At 59.7% G+C, this 15,438-nt stretch overlaps 4 protein-coding genes across 4 annotated transcripts; 1 reads left to right on the plus strand and 3 right to left on the minus strand.

The window, feature by feature from the left end:
• Nucleotides 1–69: 69 nt before the first annotated feature.
• SLY1 (Vesicle trafficking between the ER and Golgi) lies at nucleotides 70–2,997 on the minus strand. The gene is made up of 5 exons (XM_047988683.1): nucleotides 2,692–2,997; nucleotides 2,422–2,638; nucleotides 1,978–2,363; nucleotides 1,085–1,925; nucleotides 70–1,026 (listed from the first exon to the last, which is right to left on the minus strand). The coding sequence occupies exons 1-5, from the start codon at nucleotides 2,729–2,731 to the stop codon at nucleotides 396–398; spliced, it is 2,115 nt and encodes a 704-aa protein (XP_047844681.1). The 5' UTR covers nucleotides 2,732–2,997; the 3' UTR covers nucleotides 70–395.
• A 376-nt stretch (nucleotides 2,998–3,373) lies between these two features.
• Nucleotides 3,374–9,627, plus strand: JDV02_007211 (uncharacterized protein). Its single transcript, XM_047988684.1, has 4 exons — nucleotides 3,374–6,293; nucleotides 6,342–6,590; nucleotides 6,639–6,733; nucleotides 6,785–9,627. The coding sequence occupies exons 1-4, from the start codon at nucleotides 4,961–4,963 to the stop codon at nucleotides 9,380–9,382; spliced, it is 4,275 nt and encodes a 1,424-aa protein (XP_047844682.1). The 5' UTR covers nucleotides 3,374–4,960; the 3' UTR covers nucleotides 9,383–9,627.
• A 156-nt stretch (nucleotides 9,628–9,783) lies between these two features.
• tsn1 (Translin-1) lies at nucleotides 9,784–10,954 on the minus strand (the record flags this gene model as incomplete). The annotated part of the gene is made up of 3 exons (XM_047988685.1): nucleotides 9,784–10,121; nucleotides 10,253–10,555; nucleotides 10,786–10,954. 3 exons carry the CDS (start codon nucleotides 10,952–10,954, stop codon nucleotides 9,784–9,786), a joined length of 810 nt encoding a protein of 269 aa, XP_047844683.1.
• A 582-nt stretch (nucleotides 10,955–11,536) lies between these two features.
• On the minus strand, nucleotides 11,537–12,848 carry JDV02_007213 (uncharacterized protein; the record flags this gene model as incomplete). The annotated part of the gene is made up of 3 exons (XM_047988686.1): nucleotides 11,537–11,742; nucleotides 11,873–12,281; nucleotides 12,432–12,848. The coding sequence occupies 3 exons, from the start codon at nucleotides 12,846–12,848 to the stop codon at nucleotides 11,537–11,539; spliced, it is 1,032 nt and encodes a 343-aa protein (XP_047844684.1).
• Nucleotides 12,849–15,438: the final 2,590 nt, after the last annotated feature.

Genomic DNA, 15,438 nt, shown 5'->3' on the forward strand with positions numbered 1-15,438 from the left:
GCCCGGCAGATTCACCAAGCATCATCAATACCGTCCCATCGGCTGCCTCTCCTAATCTTTTGCTGCTATGAAATACGGTGCTCTAATTCTGCTTGTTATATTACACAGCGGTACCTGCGCTACGTGATGGCGATGCACTGGCCCTTGTGGTGAGCTCAATCATTCGCTACGGGCCTCTTCGATGTGAATGTGAATGAGGTACGTACGTACGAAGTATCCAAACCGCAGCGTTGTCACCTCACCGTCGTCGCGGAGCGGCATTCAATTCATCATCACTTCCAGCTGCCGAATCCCAGGAGTGACCAAAAAGCCTACACTGGGCACCACGAACCTTCTATCCCATGCAGTCGCCAGGTGACGTGGCACGCACGCTGCTACCTAAAAAGGCTCATCCATCACGATGCGAGCTCGCTGCCCAGCCTCTCCAGCTCCTCCTTGATAAACTCGCCGGCATTCACCAGCTCGGTGCTCCCGTACACCACCCGCTTCCGTCCTCGGTCGCCGCCTGTTCTGCTTACCCACTCTTGCAGGTTGCCATACTCGTCCATGCTGCCTCCGCCCACTGTGAAAACCACCGCCTCGCTAAAGCCCTGTCGTCGCTGCCCGAACGTCGCCGACTGCCCGACGCCCGGCGCTCCGGGCATCCCGCCTGGTGCGTTCGCCCCGGCGCCCGATCGCATCGCGCTGGGCGGCGGCATCGTTCCCCGCGCGTTGGCCGACCGCGGGTCAAAGTACAGGTAGTGCTCCGTCTTGGCGATAGCCGAAGACGCCGCCGTAGACGGGTCCATGATCGACTCGACAATCTTGGTCACAGTCAAGTCCCTGTCTGCCGGCAGAAAGTTCTTGACGCCGCTGATGAGCGACTCAAAATTCGACGACAGTCCCGTCGGCACGCCCGTCTCCTTGAGGCGGTCTGTGAGGCGGGAAGAGATGGACGAAAAGCGACCAAACAGGTCCGACGACGGCTGCTGGTTTGTGTTGTTGTTGATGGTGGTCAGCTGCGTCATCTTGGTCGTCGCTCGCACCCTGGGCCGTGTTAGCATAAATCGCATTGCCTCCCGTCATGGCCGGTCGGTCCACTTACTGTCGAACGTATGCCAGAGACGATGTGTCCGCGCCAGCCGCCTCCAGCGCCTTGCCGAAGCTCTCAAAGTCTGCCCGGCTGACCTCCTGCTCCGTGCTGAGGAACCAGATGATGAAGAGCCGCAGTTTATCTGCTGGCACCGTGCCCTTGTTGTCGTCTTTGATAATCTCCATGATCTGGGCCTTGGTCTGTTTTTGAGCATTTTCCTCGATTTGGAAGTAGTTGTCCAGCTGGCGGTCCTTGATGCCAGACAGTAGCGCCGCCAAGATGTTCATGTGCATGTCGAGGATGCCCTTGCGCTCGCGCATCTCGGGCAGCAATGTTATCGCGGCTTTGAGGTGTTGTGCACTTGCGCTCGTGTCGTTTTGCAGGTCCTCCAGGTCCGTCACCCCGGTCTTCTTGGTGATTGCGGCCGTGTCCTCCTTATACTTGGTCAGCTCGGCGTCAATATCCTCGGCCACCTGTGGGAAGGGAACGCCCGCATTCTTGGCCCAGAAGAAGTCATTGGAGCTGAGATCGTAGGCCTTCTTCGTTGTCCCCTTGGCCGGATTGCCTTCTTCGACGGCCGTCTCAATCGTGATTCGGTTGAGCTTCATATTAAGAACGTCGTGAACCAGAGACTGATACGTCCACGAGTGAGACAGCATGGGTATCAAGTCGACATTTCGATCTAGGAGAATCAGAACGGGTCTCGAGCTAGGCGTGCCCGCCGCCGTGGATCTCGGCCCGGAAAAGAGGTTTTCTTTGGAATTGAGAATGTGGTCTCGGAGCTTGCGGTCGAGGCGGGCGGCGACCATTTCCGCGGCGGCTCCCTTTGGACAGCGGATGACGGGAATCACGCCTACAACTCGTCAGCTCTCCTCCTCGCCCCTTGACAAGGCGAATGCGCTTACCCATCGTCACGATGACGCTGAAGAGACCGCTCACTATTCGGTCCACCACCAGGTCTAGCTCCTCGTCGCTCGTCTTGGCGCTGTTCAGGGCCCAGTACGTGTGCTGCTTCTGCATGCCGAGGCTGAAAAGATCCGGCTCTGCAACGATGAAGTTGAGGTATTGGTCGAACAGCTGGGCGATCTGCTCCGATGTCCCGGACGTGGCCGTCTGCGTCGCAAAGTCCTCGAGGAGCAGCCGTGGTAGGGACGACAGAAAGTTGATGTACGCGGGAGAGTAGAGCTGCTTTTCCAAGTCGGTGGTGATGCTCTGGAGATTTTGAGCCGTTGGCTCGAGGAGGTAGATGACGGGGACGTCGGGTATGGGGTGGCGCGCGCTCGCAATGTGCCTGTGCCGGAAGCTGTCAGCGTTGACGAAGGGAGCGCGAGGGGCGCGGGGAGACCGACATGTGCATGGTAATGCCCATGGACCTCAGGTCGCTGACGCGCATGACGCTGCTAATGACATCGCGCCCGAGGTCGTCAAAGACCAGCACCTTCCATATGGGGTTGCCGTCGGCGTCGAGTATGGGGGCGACGGGCGCGAGGAGGCCGTTGGCGTGAGCCTCGTCGGCCTCGCTCGACTCGACCGTCTCGTTGAGGTTGAGGATTTTCTTGAGGGAGGCTGCACCTTGTCAGCGCTCGCGGCCGCAATGCGAGTCACCACAGGAAACCTACCAATCTGGCGATCGCGCAGACTGTTGCCCCTGGTCGCCATGGTCGCGGTGGTGGCGCTCGCCAGAGCCAGCGCTCAGGTGGGCGGCTCTCTGAACACCTCGTAGCTCGACTTCGAACGACTAAGGCGGTGAGCGAGCTTGCCAATGACCAGACGATCAGTGCCGAGGCAGGGAACAGCTCGCGGGGCGTTGACTCGGAAAGGTGGCGGACGTCTGCTTGCGGCCGAGAGAGGCCACGATAACATCAATCCGACACAGCGTGGCTCAGGAAGCTCCCACAACCCACTTCAGGCATGCTGTCAGAGCCCACAGCACAGCGGCGAGGAGGGCCGCCGCGCAATTGGTGGGCCGGACCGACTGAGCGCCCGGATCTGGCGCTGACGCACTTCCCATCATCGAGGTACCAGCGCTCAACGTGTGCTACACGTAATAACATGCTCGTCTACAGTACAGGTACTTGCAAGGCCTGACCGGGAGGCGATCGGACGGCACTGTTGACGCGCACTTTAAGTCCCGGTACTTTGCGCCTCGTACTTGGCTAGATGAAATTGCAGGCCGCCAACCAATCAGCCCCTGGCATCTCCCTCGCTTGGGCCCGATTTCTAAGGCAGCAATCGGGGCACCCGCCCACCGCAACAACCTGAAGCCACCAGCGGGACACGCTCGACTTTTCCCCCCTGGCTGGACGACGCTCCATCAACAACCACCTCACTCGTCATCCGTCGCGACAACAGACCATCGTCCATCTCGGCGGGAGACTGTGGCGCTAGATATCTTGGTCGCTCGGACTCTCACAGCCGGCACAAAAGGTCGTGTCGTGCCGCCGTGACCTCGAGCGCCTCTGGGCGTCATTTGTTCCTTCCAGTCCTCCACCCGCTTTGTTTCTCTTCTTCCCGGCCAGGGCACCAAATCTGTAAACAGCGCGTGAAGGGAAATAATGACCCTTTGCCGACCTCTGACCTGGCGACACATTTAAGCTGCCGCCGCGACGCGCACGCCGATCGCAGGGTATGCCTCATCGCCCCCATCCGTACACATTCCCCTACCCAGTCTTGCCTTTGCCGCACTCCTACACGCTCTGTTTTTGTTTTTGCTTTTAGCGAAGCGACCAAGCAAGCAGCTGCGCTGCGGACTCCGCGACTCGTGTGAATTTTTCTTCTTTATTTTTCACGCATCAATGAAATGCCAGCGGTCTTAAGACGCCATGGCCATAAGGTCCCAGACCCGCCGAGGTGGTCCCTTGAAGGAACTCAACCCAGCCACATAAGGGGATGGCAACGGTCACTTGAAGGGCTGCGAGCAAGACTGCCAGCACGCCGGCTCGAAGTTTGGCAAAGCCTGCCTTGGAACGCATTGCGCACGTCTTGGACCAGCTCTCTGGGAGAGCGTCCCTGATAGAATGGCGTCGTTCCCGCGCGGCGGATTAATTGACTGGTTGGGTACGGTTGGACGACCTTGGCGCTGTCTGCCCTCTTGACGAAACACCAGAACTGTCGACGAGAGCGCGCAGCTTCAAAACCAAAGGGTTTACATATGCCGAAGTGTACTCTTTTAACTGCTTCAGGTGGCCACAGCCGGTACGGGCGTGGGCGTTGACACTCGGCACCACAGAGTGCTGCCCGCACCCGTGGCTTGACTCTCCCGCGCAGACGCGACGCGCGACCCTCAACCCAAGAGCGGCAGGCTTGCATTGACAACACTGTCTGTCGCTCAGCACGTCGAGCCAGTCCAGCCAGCGCGTGGTTCTGGCCCGCGTCGCACGTCTCGGCCCCGTCCCTTCAGTCCTTGGTTTCTCGCCGCCTTTATTCCACCGTCCGTTTGGGTGCTCTGGCTAATTCTTGCGTGTCGGAGGTTTCCAGCGATACCACCAATCCTTGCATCCTTTCCCCTTTGGGGATAGCGTCACACTGGAAAACGCCCCGGCCCGCCCACCGACAATCAGCCGTAAACGGTCAATCAAGCTAGCGAGGTCCCGTGCCGCAGTGCCCAACGTGAGTCGGTACTCTTCCCCGACCCCTGACTGTTAGCGCCCCTCGGTTCAGGCCGCAGGTGCACCGCATCACGCACTCCAGCCACGCTCGTGACAACCTACCACGATGAGGCCAGGAAGCAGCATCGCGGCGGGCAGCTCAACTTCTAGATGTAGCGACGGTTACTAACCCGCGCCGCAGTCATCAATTTGAAGGCGCTGCCAACCGCGTCGACGCCGTGCCAGCGCGCGTTGTTCGTGCGTGTTTGCTGAGGCGTCCGCGTCGCGAGCCCCGTCAAACATGCAGTCCTGGGGTGGCCAGGACCAGAACGCCGCCGACGGTAGTAATTCATGGCAGACGGGCTTCGTGTATCCCGGCCACAGCGGCCAGTATGATCCGAATCAACACCAATGGTCCCAGCCCGGCGGCGCTGGCTTCTCTCAGGTCGGCCACGGCCCGCAGGACGGCGGCGTGGCCGACTTCCACTTTGATCCGGCGCAGCAGGGGACGGGCGGCTTCCTCAGCGAGCAGCAGCATCTAGCCGCGTCCCAGCAAGGTCAACCCGACTTCCACGACGCGCACAGCTCGATCCACCAGCAGTTCGTGACGCCGGGCCAGGACATGCTAGACCCGTCGTTTGCCAACCTCCACCCGGGCATGTTTGCCCAGCAGCAGGCTGGCAAGATGCCTCACGGGCACGTAGCCATGGGCCAGGTCCAGAACCACTCCCATACACACCCCCAGGCGTTTGCCCAGCATGACTTCTCATACCCGGCTCAAGGCGGGCAGACCTTTGGCTCCCCCGCGACCCCGGTGGCTCACTACAGCCCTCCGCAGCTGATGACTCGACCCGCGTCGACGCGACAGCGAAGCCATACACCGGTGCAGCAGCAGCAACAACAACAACAGCAGCCACCGCCGCAACAGCCACCGCAACAACAGCAGCAGCAGCAGCCGCCGCCGCCGCAGCAACACTTTGACTCGAACAACATCCATCCTGGCTTGGCTCAGGGCGGCACATATCCTCGGCCGTCTCAAGCTTCTCCCGTACAGCAACATGGGCAGCCGCAACTGTTCTCGGCCCCCAGTCAGGCGTATGCCCCTGCGGCAAATGGACAACAAGGCCACTTTCAAGCCGGCGCTCACGGCCAGCTCTCGTACCAGCAGTTCCAAGAGCCGCCCGCCCAGTCGCAACCGCAGCAAACCCATTTCCAACAACATGGGTTTCCTACGTCACAGACGACGTACCTTCAGCCTGGCCAAGGAACCCCTGTTCAACCACCGCAGCCTCAAGCATCACAGGCCCCCGCCCCCGCACAAGGAGTAAACGCGGAGTCTGACGCTGGCACCCCTCAAGCTGCGCAGGCCGAGTCTCCGGCGAAGAAGCGGAAACGGGCGTCTAAGAGCACGCCGGAAACCGTTGTCGAGTCTCCGGCCCCAGTTGTCATTGACCTTTCGGCGGAGTCCACGGCTAAGAAAGTAGAAGAGATTGATGCTCTCAAGGCTCCTGTACCTACGGCAGAGGAGGCAAAGCTGCTGAGTGAAGCCTCTAAGCGGGGCAAAACCCATGGCAAAGCTCTCGCCACCAAGGCCATTCCGTATCTTGTCAACGCTGGCACCATTAAGCTACCTGGTACGTCACATGGGCTATCCCGAGCAGAACCGTACTCACTGTTAGTAGCACCAAAAAGCTTCGACAAACTCTCCCCAATGGTTGCCGTTCCGTCACGCAGCGGCAAACCCGCCGTGATAGGCCTCGGCTACGCACTGCCTTGCGAGGTCCAGGGCCGGTTCACCAGCCAGTACAAGCCGTCACTGGACAAGGCGGGACTCGACGAGAGAAGGGACGAAGCAAAGGACCTTCTCGGCGACTACGACCGTTCAATGAAGGCCCTGGGCAAGCGGCAGCCCAAGTATACCGAATATCCGCGTGAGTTAACCATACCCAGTGTCGAACGAGCCAAGCTGATGGTCGTAGACTCGTTCAAGGAGCAGCTCAAGGCAGACGAGGCCTCCAAGAACAAAGCAGAGAAGAAGGCAAAGAAGGAGCAAGAGGAGGAACGTAACAAACCTGTGAGACTGGCCGTCCCCTCTACCCTGGATTTAGCTCTGACAATGGTCCAGGCCCGACCTCCGACACGCCCGACAGACCTCGCTGCGGCGGCCGCCTGGGATGTCATTGGTATCGTTAAGATTGAGCCCTCCGTGGCCCGGACGAGTACCCTCATCGCGAACCGGGTCAAGGAGGCGGGCGAGTACCTGATCAACCTTCGTGCCGAGGCAAACCGAGCTCTCAAGGCGTACGACCAGGCAGTCAAGGACAAGCTGGCCGACGACGAAACAGCAGGCATCAAGCAGGAGGCGGACCAGAAGCGGGAGGCGCTGTACCAGGCCCTCGACGCCACACTCGTGCATGCCGACGATGCCGTCATCGACAATCTCGGCGGGCACCAGAAGCTGGTCCTCAGCCTCGTCAACGCGCTGATTGCGTGTAGCAAGGTCAACGACTTTTCGGGCAAACTCCCCAAGATTGTTTTGGAGCTCTTCACGCACTTCAAGATCACCAAGAAGATTGCTGAGACGCCGAATTTCGACACGGTGCGCAAGCGCTTCGAGGAAAAGGGGGACAAGGATGTGAAAGATCTGGTGCGCGAGGTTTCTGCCGCCATCAAGAAGTTTAGCAAAGCCGCCGAGTCCGACACAGGATACGCGGGCACCTCGGCAGCCGGGCGCGCGAAGCTGGGCATCAAGCCGGCGGACTCGGCCAAGCGTAGCCGGGACGAGGAGGAGGACACCCGAACGGTGAAGAAAATTGCCGTCGAGCCCGGTTCGTCCCTGAGCAAGAAGCTGGGCCAGTCCAAGGTCCTTTCATCAAAGGCGGCGCCCTCGGTGGCAAAGACCTCCATATTACCCGGCAAGTCAAGACCCGTCGCCAAACCTACCAAGTCAGAGCCGGCCGCGGCAGCCGATAGCCCGAGCGCGTCGGCCGACGAGAAGAAGACTGTCAGCGCTGCTGCCAAGCCCGTGATGCCGAAGAAGGAGGCGAAGCCCGTCGCGAAACCACCCGCCGCCCCGACCTCGTCCGTGGTCTCCAGCATATCGTCGCTGCTCGACTCCATCAACTCCAAGAAGCCAGAGCCGCAGGCGCCCGTCGTCAAGGAGGATAGGTCGGCGACGCCTGAGACGTCGGAGCAGCGCGTCAAGCGTCTGCGCAAGGAGGCCCGTCGCAAACTCCGGGTCAGCTGGAAGCCGGAGAGCGAGCTGGTCCAGATCAAGGTCTTTGAAAAGGACGACGAAGAAGACGAGGGCCGCGACGTGAATCAGCTGCGGGACGCCGCCGACGATCGGTCCGAAGGCATGGTGCTTAAGCGCCGCGTCAACGTCAACGTCGACGACGAGGACGACGACCTTCCGTACCAGCCGTGGGAAGAGCCGTCGCCGACCGACTTTTCCCATCTGGCCGAGGACATCCGCAAGAAGAGCTACGTCACGCGTGGAGGCGACATGGACGTCAGTACCGAGGAGCAAAAGCGCATCGCCGAGAGGGAGCAGCGTGAGCTCATGGCAATCTACACGGACCCGGCCGATATTCCCGAGTCGAGCAAGTCGCCGCCACCGGAAGAGTCTTCGGCCTTTGAGCCCAAGGTGGTGCGGCTACCGGACGACGGCAAGTTTGGCGAGATTCACCGACGCTGGCAGGAAGAGCAGCAGATGGGCCGGGACCTGGCCTACGAAGCCGCCTTGAAGCGTCTGGACGCCAAGAACAGCATGTCGACGAGGCTCGACTCCATCTTCGGACGTCTTCACCGGCCCGCGGGCCAAGACGCCGCATCCACGGCACCAAAGCCCTCGACGTCGAGTGCGGCAGTCTCTAAGGCAACCAATATGCACGTCCCGTTTGCGTATGGTCCGACGGTAGAGGTCAACGTCCTCGAGTGGCTCAAGTGGGATAAGAACCGTTTGTGGCGCGACCCCGACCCGGTGCGAGCAAATGCCGCGCCGGCTCATCAATACGCCCCCGAGGCGGAGCAGGCGGGCAGGGTGTTGGAGAGCGTTGTCGAGCTGCTTGGCGGCAAGCCGTATCCCGCCGTGGGGCCTCCACAGTGGCTGAAGAACGACGAGGAGCGGGTGCGCGAGTGGTGGCTGGGATACAACAAGGAGGCGGCGGCGAGGCAGAAACGGCAAGAAGAGGAGCGCGCGCGGGCCGAGGCCGAAGCCAACGCGCTCCGAGCCACGGCCGGCGGCGCGCAGGACTGGACCGCCTACTACGCGCAACAGCAATACGCCCCGTACATGGCGCTGCTGCAGCAGATTAACGGTGGTGCGCAGCAGCAGCCGCCCGCAGCGCAACCCCCCTCGGCGGCGCCGCAGATGCCTGACAACCAGCTGCAGTCGATCCTGGCTGCTATCAACAGCCAGCCGTCGCAGCAGGGTCAGCAGCATCACCTCGACTATGCCGCATCGTTTGCGCAGGGACAGCACGCGTCGTCGTCGTCATCGCACGCCGCTGGGGACCATGAGCGGGACTGGGAGCGTACGGATCACCAAGGCCGGGCAGGCGAGCAGCATCGCGACGGTGACGATGCTCGGGGGAAGAAGAAGCAGCGTTCGCTGCCGCCGCACAAGCCGGCCAACAAGGCGCTCATCGGCACCAAGCCGTGCACGTTCTGGCAGCAGGGCAAGTGCGCTCGAGGCGACAAGTGCACGTTTAGACATGGTTAGAGTTTTTTCTTGTCTCTCCTTCTTTTTGGTGAGGATGGGAAGGGCCGGTCATTGTGTTTGTTGGGGGTGGGGTGCATCTATTGCGGCGGGCACGCCTGGAGTTGAGGCCATCATCTGTCATTGCATTTTTCGTGGGCGGCTGACCGTGCTTTTCTTGGCGGCGACGGAAAGCCTGTATACAATAACTACTAGCCTGGCCCTTGCCGGCAGACATCAAGTGCTCAAATACGATCCATTTGCCTGTATGCCCTTTTGGTGATGTGTGGGTTACTTCCTGCGTGTGAGCGTTGTGGCTTTCTTTTTAAAACAACCACGGTTAGGTGGCGACGCGCACACCAGACGTGCGCTGTGATGGAGGCGAGCGCATGTAGTAAGTAGTATGATCATCCCTCCCTCCCTCTTTACTCCGTCTTCATCTCCGTGTCGACGCCGACGACGCCTCCCGGGCGCGGCACCAACCCCCGCAGGCTCAAGTCGTAGACGACGTCCTCGACCCTCTTGACGTCGTACTTGACGGCGTCGCCGCGCTTGCGGAGGATGTCGTTTTTGAGATTGAGCAGCTGGAAGCCGGCGAAGAGGTCCTTGACGAAGGCGGCGATGGTCAGGGGCAGGGCGAAGTCGCCGTGGGTGACGGCGTTTGTGGCGAGGCGGGAGAGGTCCTGGGTGAGGTCGGTGAGGCTGAGGAGGTACTCTTCGATGGTGAGGTGGAAGGCGTCGCGGTCCTTGAGGTTTGTGGGGACTGTTGTTTTTTTGTTATTATTAGTATTACATTGTTGTGCCTCCTCGGTATAGTCTGTGATGTTGTGTGAAGTTGGGGAGAGAGGAGAGAATGGTGGTGAGGGGGTTGGAAATGGGGGGGAACGAACGAACCTTGGAAGATGGCGCCGACTTGCTCGAGTGTGAGAAGACGACCGAGCTCGGCGGGTTGCTGTTGCGTGGCAGAGGCGGAGGCGTTGGTGGGGGGAGAGGAGGAGGAGGAGGAGGAAGAAACGACGTCGGGGAAGCCGCCCAGCCAGGCGCAGTAGACGGCGGTGCCGATGGCGCCCTGCACGGCGCGCGACCACTTGGAGTTGTACTTGTAGTAGGGGTGCTTGGAGGCGACGGCGTCGAGCTCGGCGACGATGGCGACTTGGTCCTTGACGGCGGGCTGGACCTGGGCGACGAGCTCGGGGACTGTGTGTGTGCGTGTAAGAGTCAGCCGTCAATTCTCTCTATCCAGTACTTTTCACCTCTTCCATAGTTGCGTCCCATCATCTACCCTCTCTTTCATAGTTTCATGGGGGGTGTAAAAGGGAGGGGGAAAGAAGATGTGGTATATGAACGAGACAAGTACTTCAAGGGCAGAGACTGGGAAAACAAGGGAAGGAAAAGGAAAGGGAAGGAGAGAGGGAAGAAAAACGCACACTTGGCGCGCGGCGTCGAGTGCACGCGCGAGAGCAGGCCCTGGGCGGCGGCGACGGCCTTTTCGAGGCGCTGGACGATTTGGGTGAGCTGGTCGCGGACGGCCGTCTCTTCCTCGATGCGCGACTCGAGGTAGGCGAAGATGGACGGGTCGAGGAGCGGGGCGGACATTTTTCTTTTTTTGGTGGTCGACGTGTGTCCGTATGTGTGTGTGTGTGTGTGCGCGCGTGTTTCGTGGTTTGTGTCTCGTCTGAGTGAATATTGGTGTCGCGTTGGTGATGTTGGGGGAGGGGGTGAAGTGGAAGTCAAGGCGAGGTATGTGTGTGTGAGTGAGGTGAGAGAGAGGTGAGGTGAGAGTAATTAGAGATTGACAGAGGCTCTGCGTGGGGCGAGGGGGAGGGAGTGCGTGCCGCCACTGGGAAACGGAGTGGGGCCGGCCGGGGCCTGAGTTGAGTCGCCAGCGGGATAATAATAAGAAGAACCAACAACAGACGTGAGTGCGCATCGTCATTGATGTCCTCGTTCACGTGCGCGTTGCAGTCGCAGAGGCGATTGAGAAAAGTTGGTAGCAGTGGCGCGCGACGAATGCTCGGTCGACGTCGCGGATATTAAAGGAAGGCAAAGACGGCGGCGCACTGGCGGAGCCGAGGAGCATTGTCAAGATGGATGGGTCAAATGGCAAAGAGGCCACCAAAGTACTAAGATGGAGGTCCCCTAAATCTGTCTATTCCATCCTATAGACGAGCAGGCAGCCTATTCAAAGGTGACCCTGATGACCTGGATGTGGTTGTTGTTGGTATAGGCGATGGCTAGCGTCTTCCCGGTTTCATCCAGGTACGGATACGCCACGCCGGCATATACGAGTCCTCCATCGATGGGAGTGGCTGTGAATATCTCTTTGCCTTCGGACCACGGACCCTCAGGCTTGGGTGCTGTCTTGATTGTCACCGTAGCACCACCTGTATGGGTTAGCTTCGATCTCGGAGAGTTTCTCTTGTAGCTGAGCGTGCAGCAGGGGCTGGACTGCCGCGGGATGGCCTTCGATCAAGACCGGCCGGACTGCATCGGGGGGAAGGGAGGGTAACGTACAGACGTGGACATACATGTATGTCTTGAAGTAATTGCTAAACACAATCTGCCCCTGTCCGGCACCCCACATGCACGCCGTCTCGGGGGTAAAGGACGTGAGCCTTTCTCTCTTCCAGCCTTGCTGCCGGCCCCACCAGTACTCGTACGCGTCCAGATCAAAGGCCCTGCTGGCCTTGACGCGGACCTGGTAGACGTACTGGCTCTCGACGAACTTGCCGTCGAGCTGCTTCGGCGGGTGCCCGAGGGCGTAGATGTAGTCGCTGTGCACGTCTCTGTACGCTGCGACGTCGCCGTACTTTGCGTTCTCGGACGTGTCCCACCAGCCCTTGCCGAGGCGCTCGGCGACGGGGGTTCCGTTGACGAGCTTGACCCTGGCGATTCCGGCGTGGGTGTAGCCCTCGTTGTCGTTCTGATGGGTGTGCGAGTGTTAGGCGCTGCGGATTCTGGGCAGATTCAAGACTGGACGAGCCTCATTTACAAGGCTTGAAGGAAGGCTCTCGGCGGCAATACATGAATGGCGCGCGGCCTCACTTGGGGATTTGGCGTGCTGCAAACTCACCACGAGGAAAAAGACGGCCCCCTCCTCCGCCTCGGCATCCGTCTCGACAATCGACGTGCCGCCGAACCCGGTGGTGTTGGACTCCCCCCACTCCGCCTTCCACTCGGCGAACTGGTTCTGCCTCTGCCTGTCGTTGAGGTCGAGGTCGTGAACCACCAGGGGGTCCGCCCCGAGCCTGGAAACCGAGTTCCTCACCATGCCGTGGAACCCGCCGACGTCGTCGTCGGCCGGGTGGCGCACCCCGGGGGCCGCCCACAGCGTGTCGCCATACACGGCGAACCACTGCCCGGCGATGGAGCCCGCGAAGCCCAGGTCGCGGCGGCTGCACGAGTTGTCGGCGAGCTGCTCGCCGAGGTACTCTGCGGTGAAGCCCCCGATGGGGTTGTGCCCTGTGGGCTGCGTGTTGTCGACGGTCATGGATGAACTATTCAAGGAAGATGTGTAGGCAATGAGGTGGTGACAGGTATTGACCAAGTTGTAAGGCGGATATGGGGTCGTAATCTCTTTTAATGTTGTTACGACCAGCCTTGCATTGCGAATCAGCTTTTGGAAACGAAACGCTATTATGGTTGAGAAGTTGAGAGGCTGTGCTTGCTCTCCGGCTCCGCTCCGCTCCAGTGCATGTGTTTTGTGTTTTGGGCTGGGAATCGGGATGGGTTTGGAGCCATGCCGCATGACGTCACCGCCAACTCAACCCGACAGGAACAGGACAACATTGAAGCATGTTGAAGTGTGTCGAAAAACATTGGGTTGTCTGGTATTGTCACCTGACGCAAACTAGAGGATGCTGGCGATGCCGGTTGTAAGCCATAAATGCCAGCTCTAGGTGCAACTGATGTAAGCCCTGTACCAGACGTCGTACGAACAAGTATATGTATCCAATGAGGGCAGTCATGCTCATCCCGCGTCTGGTCCCATGTGCACGAAGTCCTTGATATTTTGGTCCCTACAATGGCCTCTTCTTCGATACGGGGGATTCTTTCTCGAGCAGAGGGTGCAACCTGCCCTTGAGTGCTTGTATGAGACCGATTTGCACCAGACCTGAAGCGCTCCGGCTAGCAGCATCCGTATACAGTAAAGTTGCACGTCAATGTGATGCGTTGGGCACGAGACCCATGTGCGTTGCTGCACACGCAATCGTCCGAGTGACCTATTATATGAATGACGAGGGAATGCCACACAGCAGAGCACGAGCGAGTGATGCGGCGTACATGCGTAGAAGATGGCGGAGCGAGCTAATCTTGCACCGGATCCTGACCTTCCCCAGCAAGAGTATGCTTACAAAACGCCAACAATCATCACGCCCGATGGGCGGGATGAATACAATTGCTGCTACGTGGAGTGTTTGGGACAACTGAACAACCCACGAAGACCGGAGCCCGCCGGCAGTGCTGGTGGCATGCCTTGCCCATCGGTCATGACCACCACGAAGAGATTGGACTTTTCGGCTTGTGGCTTGCGCCCTATCATTCCGTACGGCGTTGCGTACATGGTTTTTAGTTTCAGCTTCTCTGCCGACAGTCCGATTGTGGATGCCAATGGACAGCATACGGAGCCCAAATGCGAAAATCCTTGGTCATGCCAAGCTGGCTGCCGGCGTGCCATGTGATGGGCCGTGAAGCCAAGAAAAGGAGCTCGAATCGGCCGGTTCTGTCCCGCTCCTGACCAGGAGCTGTAGGCCAAGCCAGGGGGGGATGGGGATCTGGAGCGAACCCGCTCTCATGGAGCCCCAAGCAGAGTGCCGCCGATGGTGCGGCGTAAGCGTCCTCCACGCGCTGAAGATCATGCCTGGCGCTTTGCCTTGGCGCTAGACGACACCTCGAGCTCTTTGGGCTTAGACGAGGCTGGGGGATGACATTCGCGGGGGCGCAACGGCCCCGGATTTTTGGAGGTGCTATGTACTACTGGAGGCTAGTGCCGCGGCTTCCACGGAGGTGGTGCTGGGCACTAAAAGGAGATTTTAAAAGGTCGAGTGTGGTCTTGATATCCCGGCGCTGGGGGATATGTAGGTCGCGGCGGAGGGCTCCGACGCAGCTGATCTTGGATGAGGATTGATCTCGCAAGGGGCACGCCTCTTGGCTGCATTCGGCATTGTAGACATTTGGAAGGATCTGAGCCGTCATGAACTACGGTAAAATATATTCAATTGATGCAAGTGGCGGAAGAAACATGCGTACTGCCACCAGAGTTTCACATCAGTTGTTGCAGCGTCAACTCGTTACAGGAAATCGCAAACGCCCATGTCCAGGACGCGACTCTACACTTAAACAGCAACGAGGCCGCCTCAACTAGCATGCACCATACTCGATCCGATCAAAAGGAAAAGTACAAAACCGCAAGAAAAGAAGGAATTGATCAGGGCCCCTTATCCTTTGTGGACCGTCCATACGAGGAGCATGGACCCGACCCCACAAGACATGGACGTCGTCGTCGGCGGTCTATCGGCGGTCTCCGGCCTCCGCGCGCAGGCGTTTGTTTGCTAGACCCCGAACATCACGGAGCTCTGTGAGGCGCCCGCCCATTTGACAATGTTTGAGCTTTCGGGAGCTCTAGTCAACCCGACGACAATCCCAGTGCGCATCGTGCGCGTATTATTATGCGCCGAGAAATTATCGCCACATGGGCAGCCAGATGCAGGGTGCAAGAACAGGGTGGCAGCTCCAGTCCCGTGTAATGTAAGCGGGGTGGGCTGGTTTGATGAGCGGGTTGATGTGACCACGATGCCGCCCGCCCCTCCTTCTTCTTTCCCCAGACCCCATCGCGTGTTGCGATCTGGATGGGTCCAGTCCAGGGCCTTGCTTCCTCCCCATGGGGTCGGAGGTGCCCGTGGGGCCCCAGGGACAGACGCCTCTGCACGTTGCGGCGGGAGTCGACACACATATAAGAAGCATCGAGACGGAGCCATCGATCAAGTGTCTCTCGCTCTCTCGAATGGTGTAGCGGATTGAGATTCTTCACGTCCAACTCCCGAGTGCCTGCCTGCCTGCCTGCCTGCCTGCCCGGTGTC

The sequence above is a fragment of the Purpureocillium takamizusanense genome, chromosome 6 (genome assembly GCF_022605165.1).
Source record: "Purpureocillium takamizusanense chromosome 6, complete sequence".
Taxonomy (NCBI): domain Eukaryota; kingdom Fungi; phylum Ascomycota; class Sordariomycetes; order Hypocreales; family Ophiocordycipitaceae; genus Purpureocillium; species Purpureocillium takamizusanense.

Bases quoted from the DNA above. Each gene is read 5' to 3' on its own strand.
- JDV02_007211 (XM_047988684.1), top strand. From the start codon at position 4,961: ATGCAGTCCTGGGGTGGCCAGGACCAGAACGCCGCCGACGGTAGTAAT. The intron at 6,294-6,341 runs GTACGTCACATG...CACTGTTAGTAG, and splicing joins TGGCACCATTAAGCTACCTG to CACCAAAAAGCTTCGACAAA. The intron at 6,734-6,784 runs GTGAGACTGGCC...ACAATGGTCCAG, and splicing joins AGGAGGAACGTAACAAACCT to GCCCGACCTCCGACACGCCC.
- SLY1 (XM_047988683.1), bottom strand. From the start codon at position 2,731: ATGGCGACCAGGGGCAACAGTCTGCGCGATCGCCAGATTG. The intron at 2,364-2,421 runs GTCGGTCTCCCC...CTTCCGGCACAG, and splicing joins ATGGGCATTACCATGCACAT to GCACATTGCGAGCGCGCGCC. The intron at 1,027-1,084 runs GTAAGTGGACCG...AACACGGCCCAG, and splicing joins TCTCTGGCATACGTTCGACA to GGTGCGAGCGACGACCAAGA.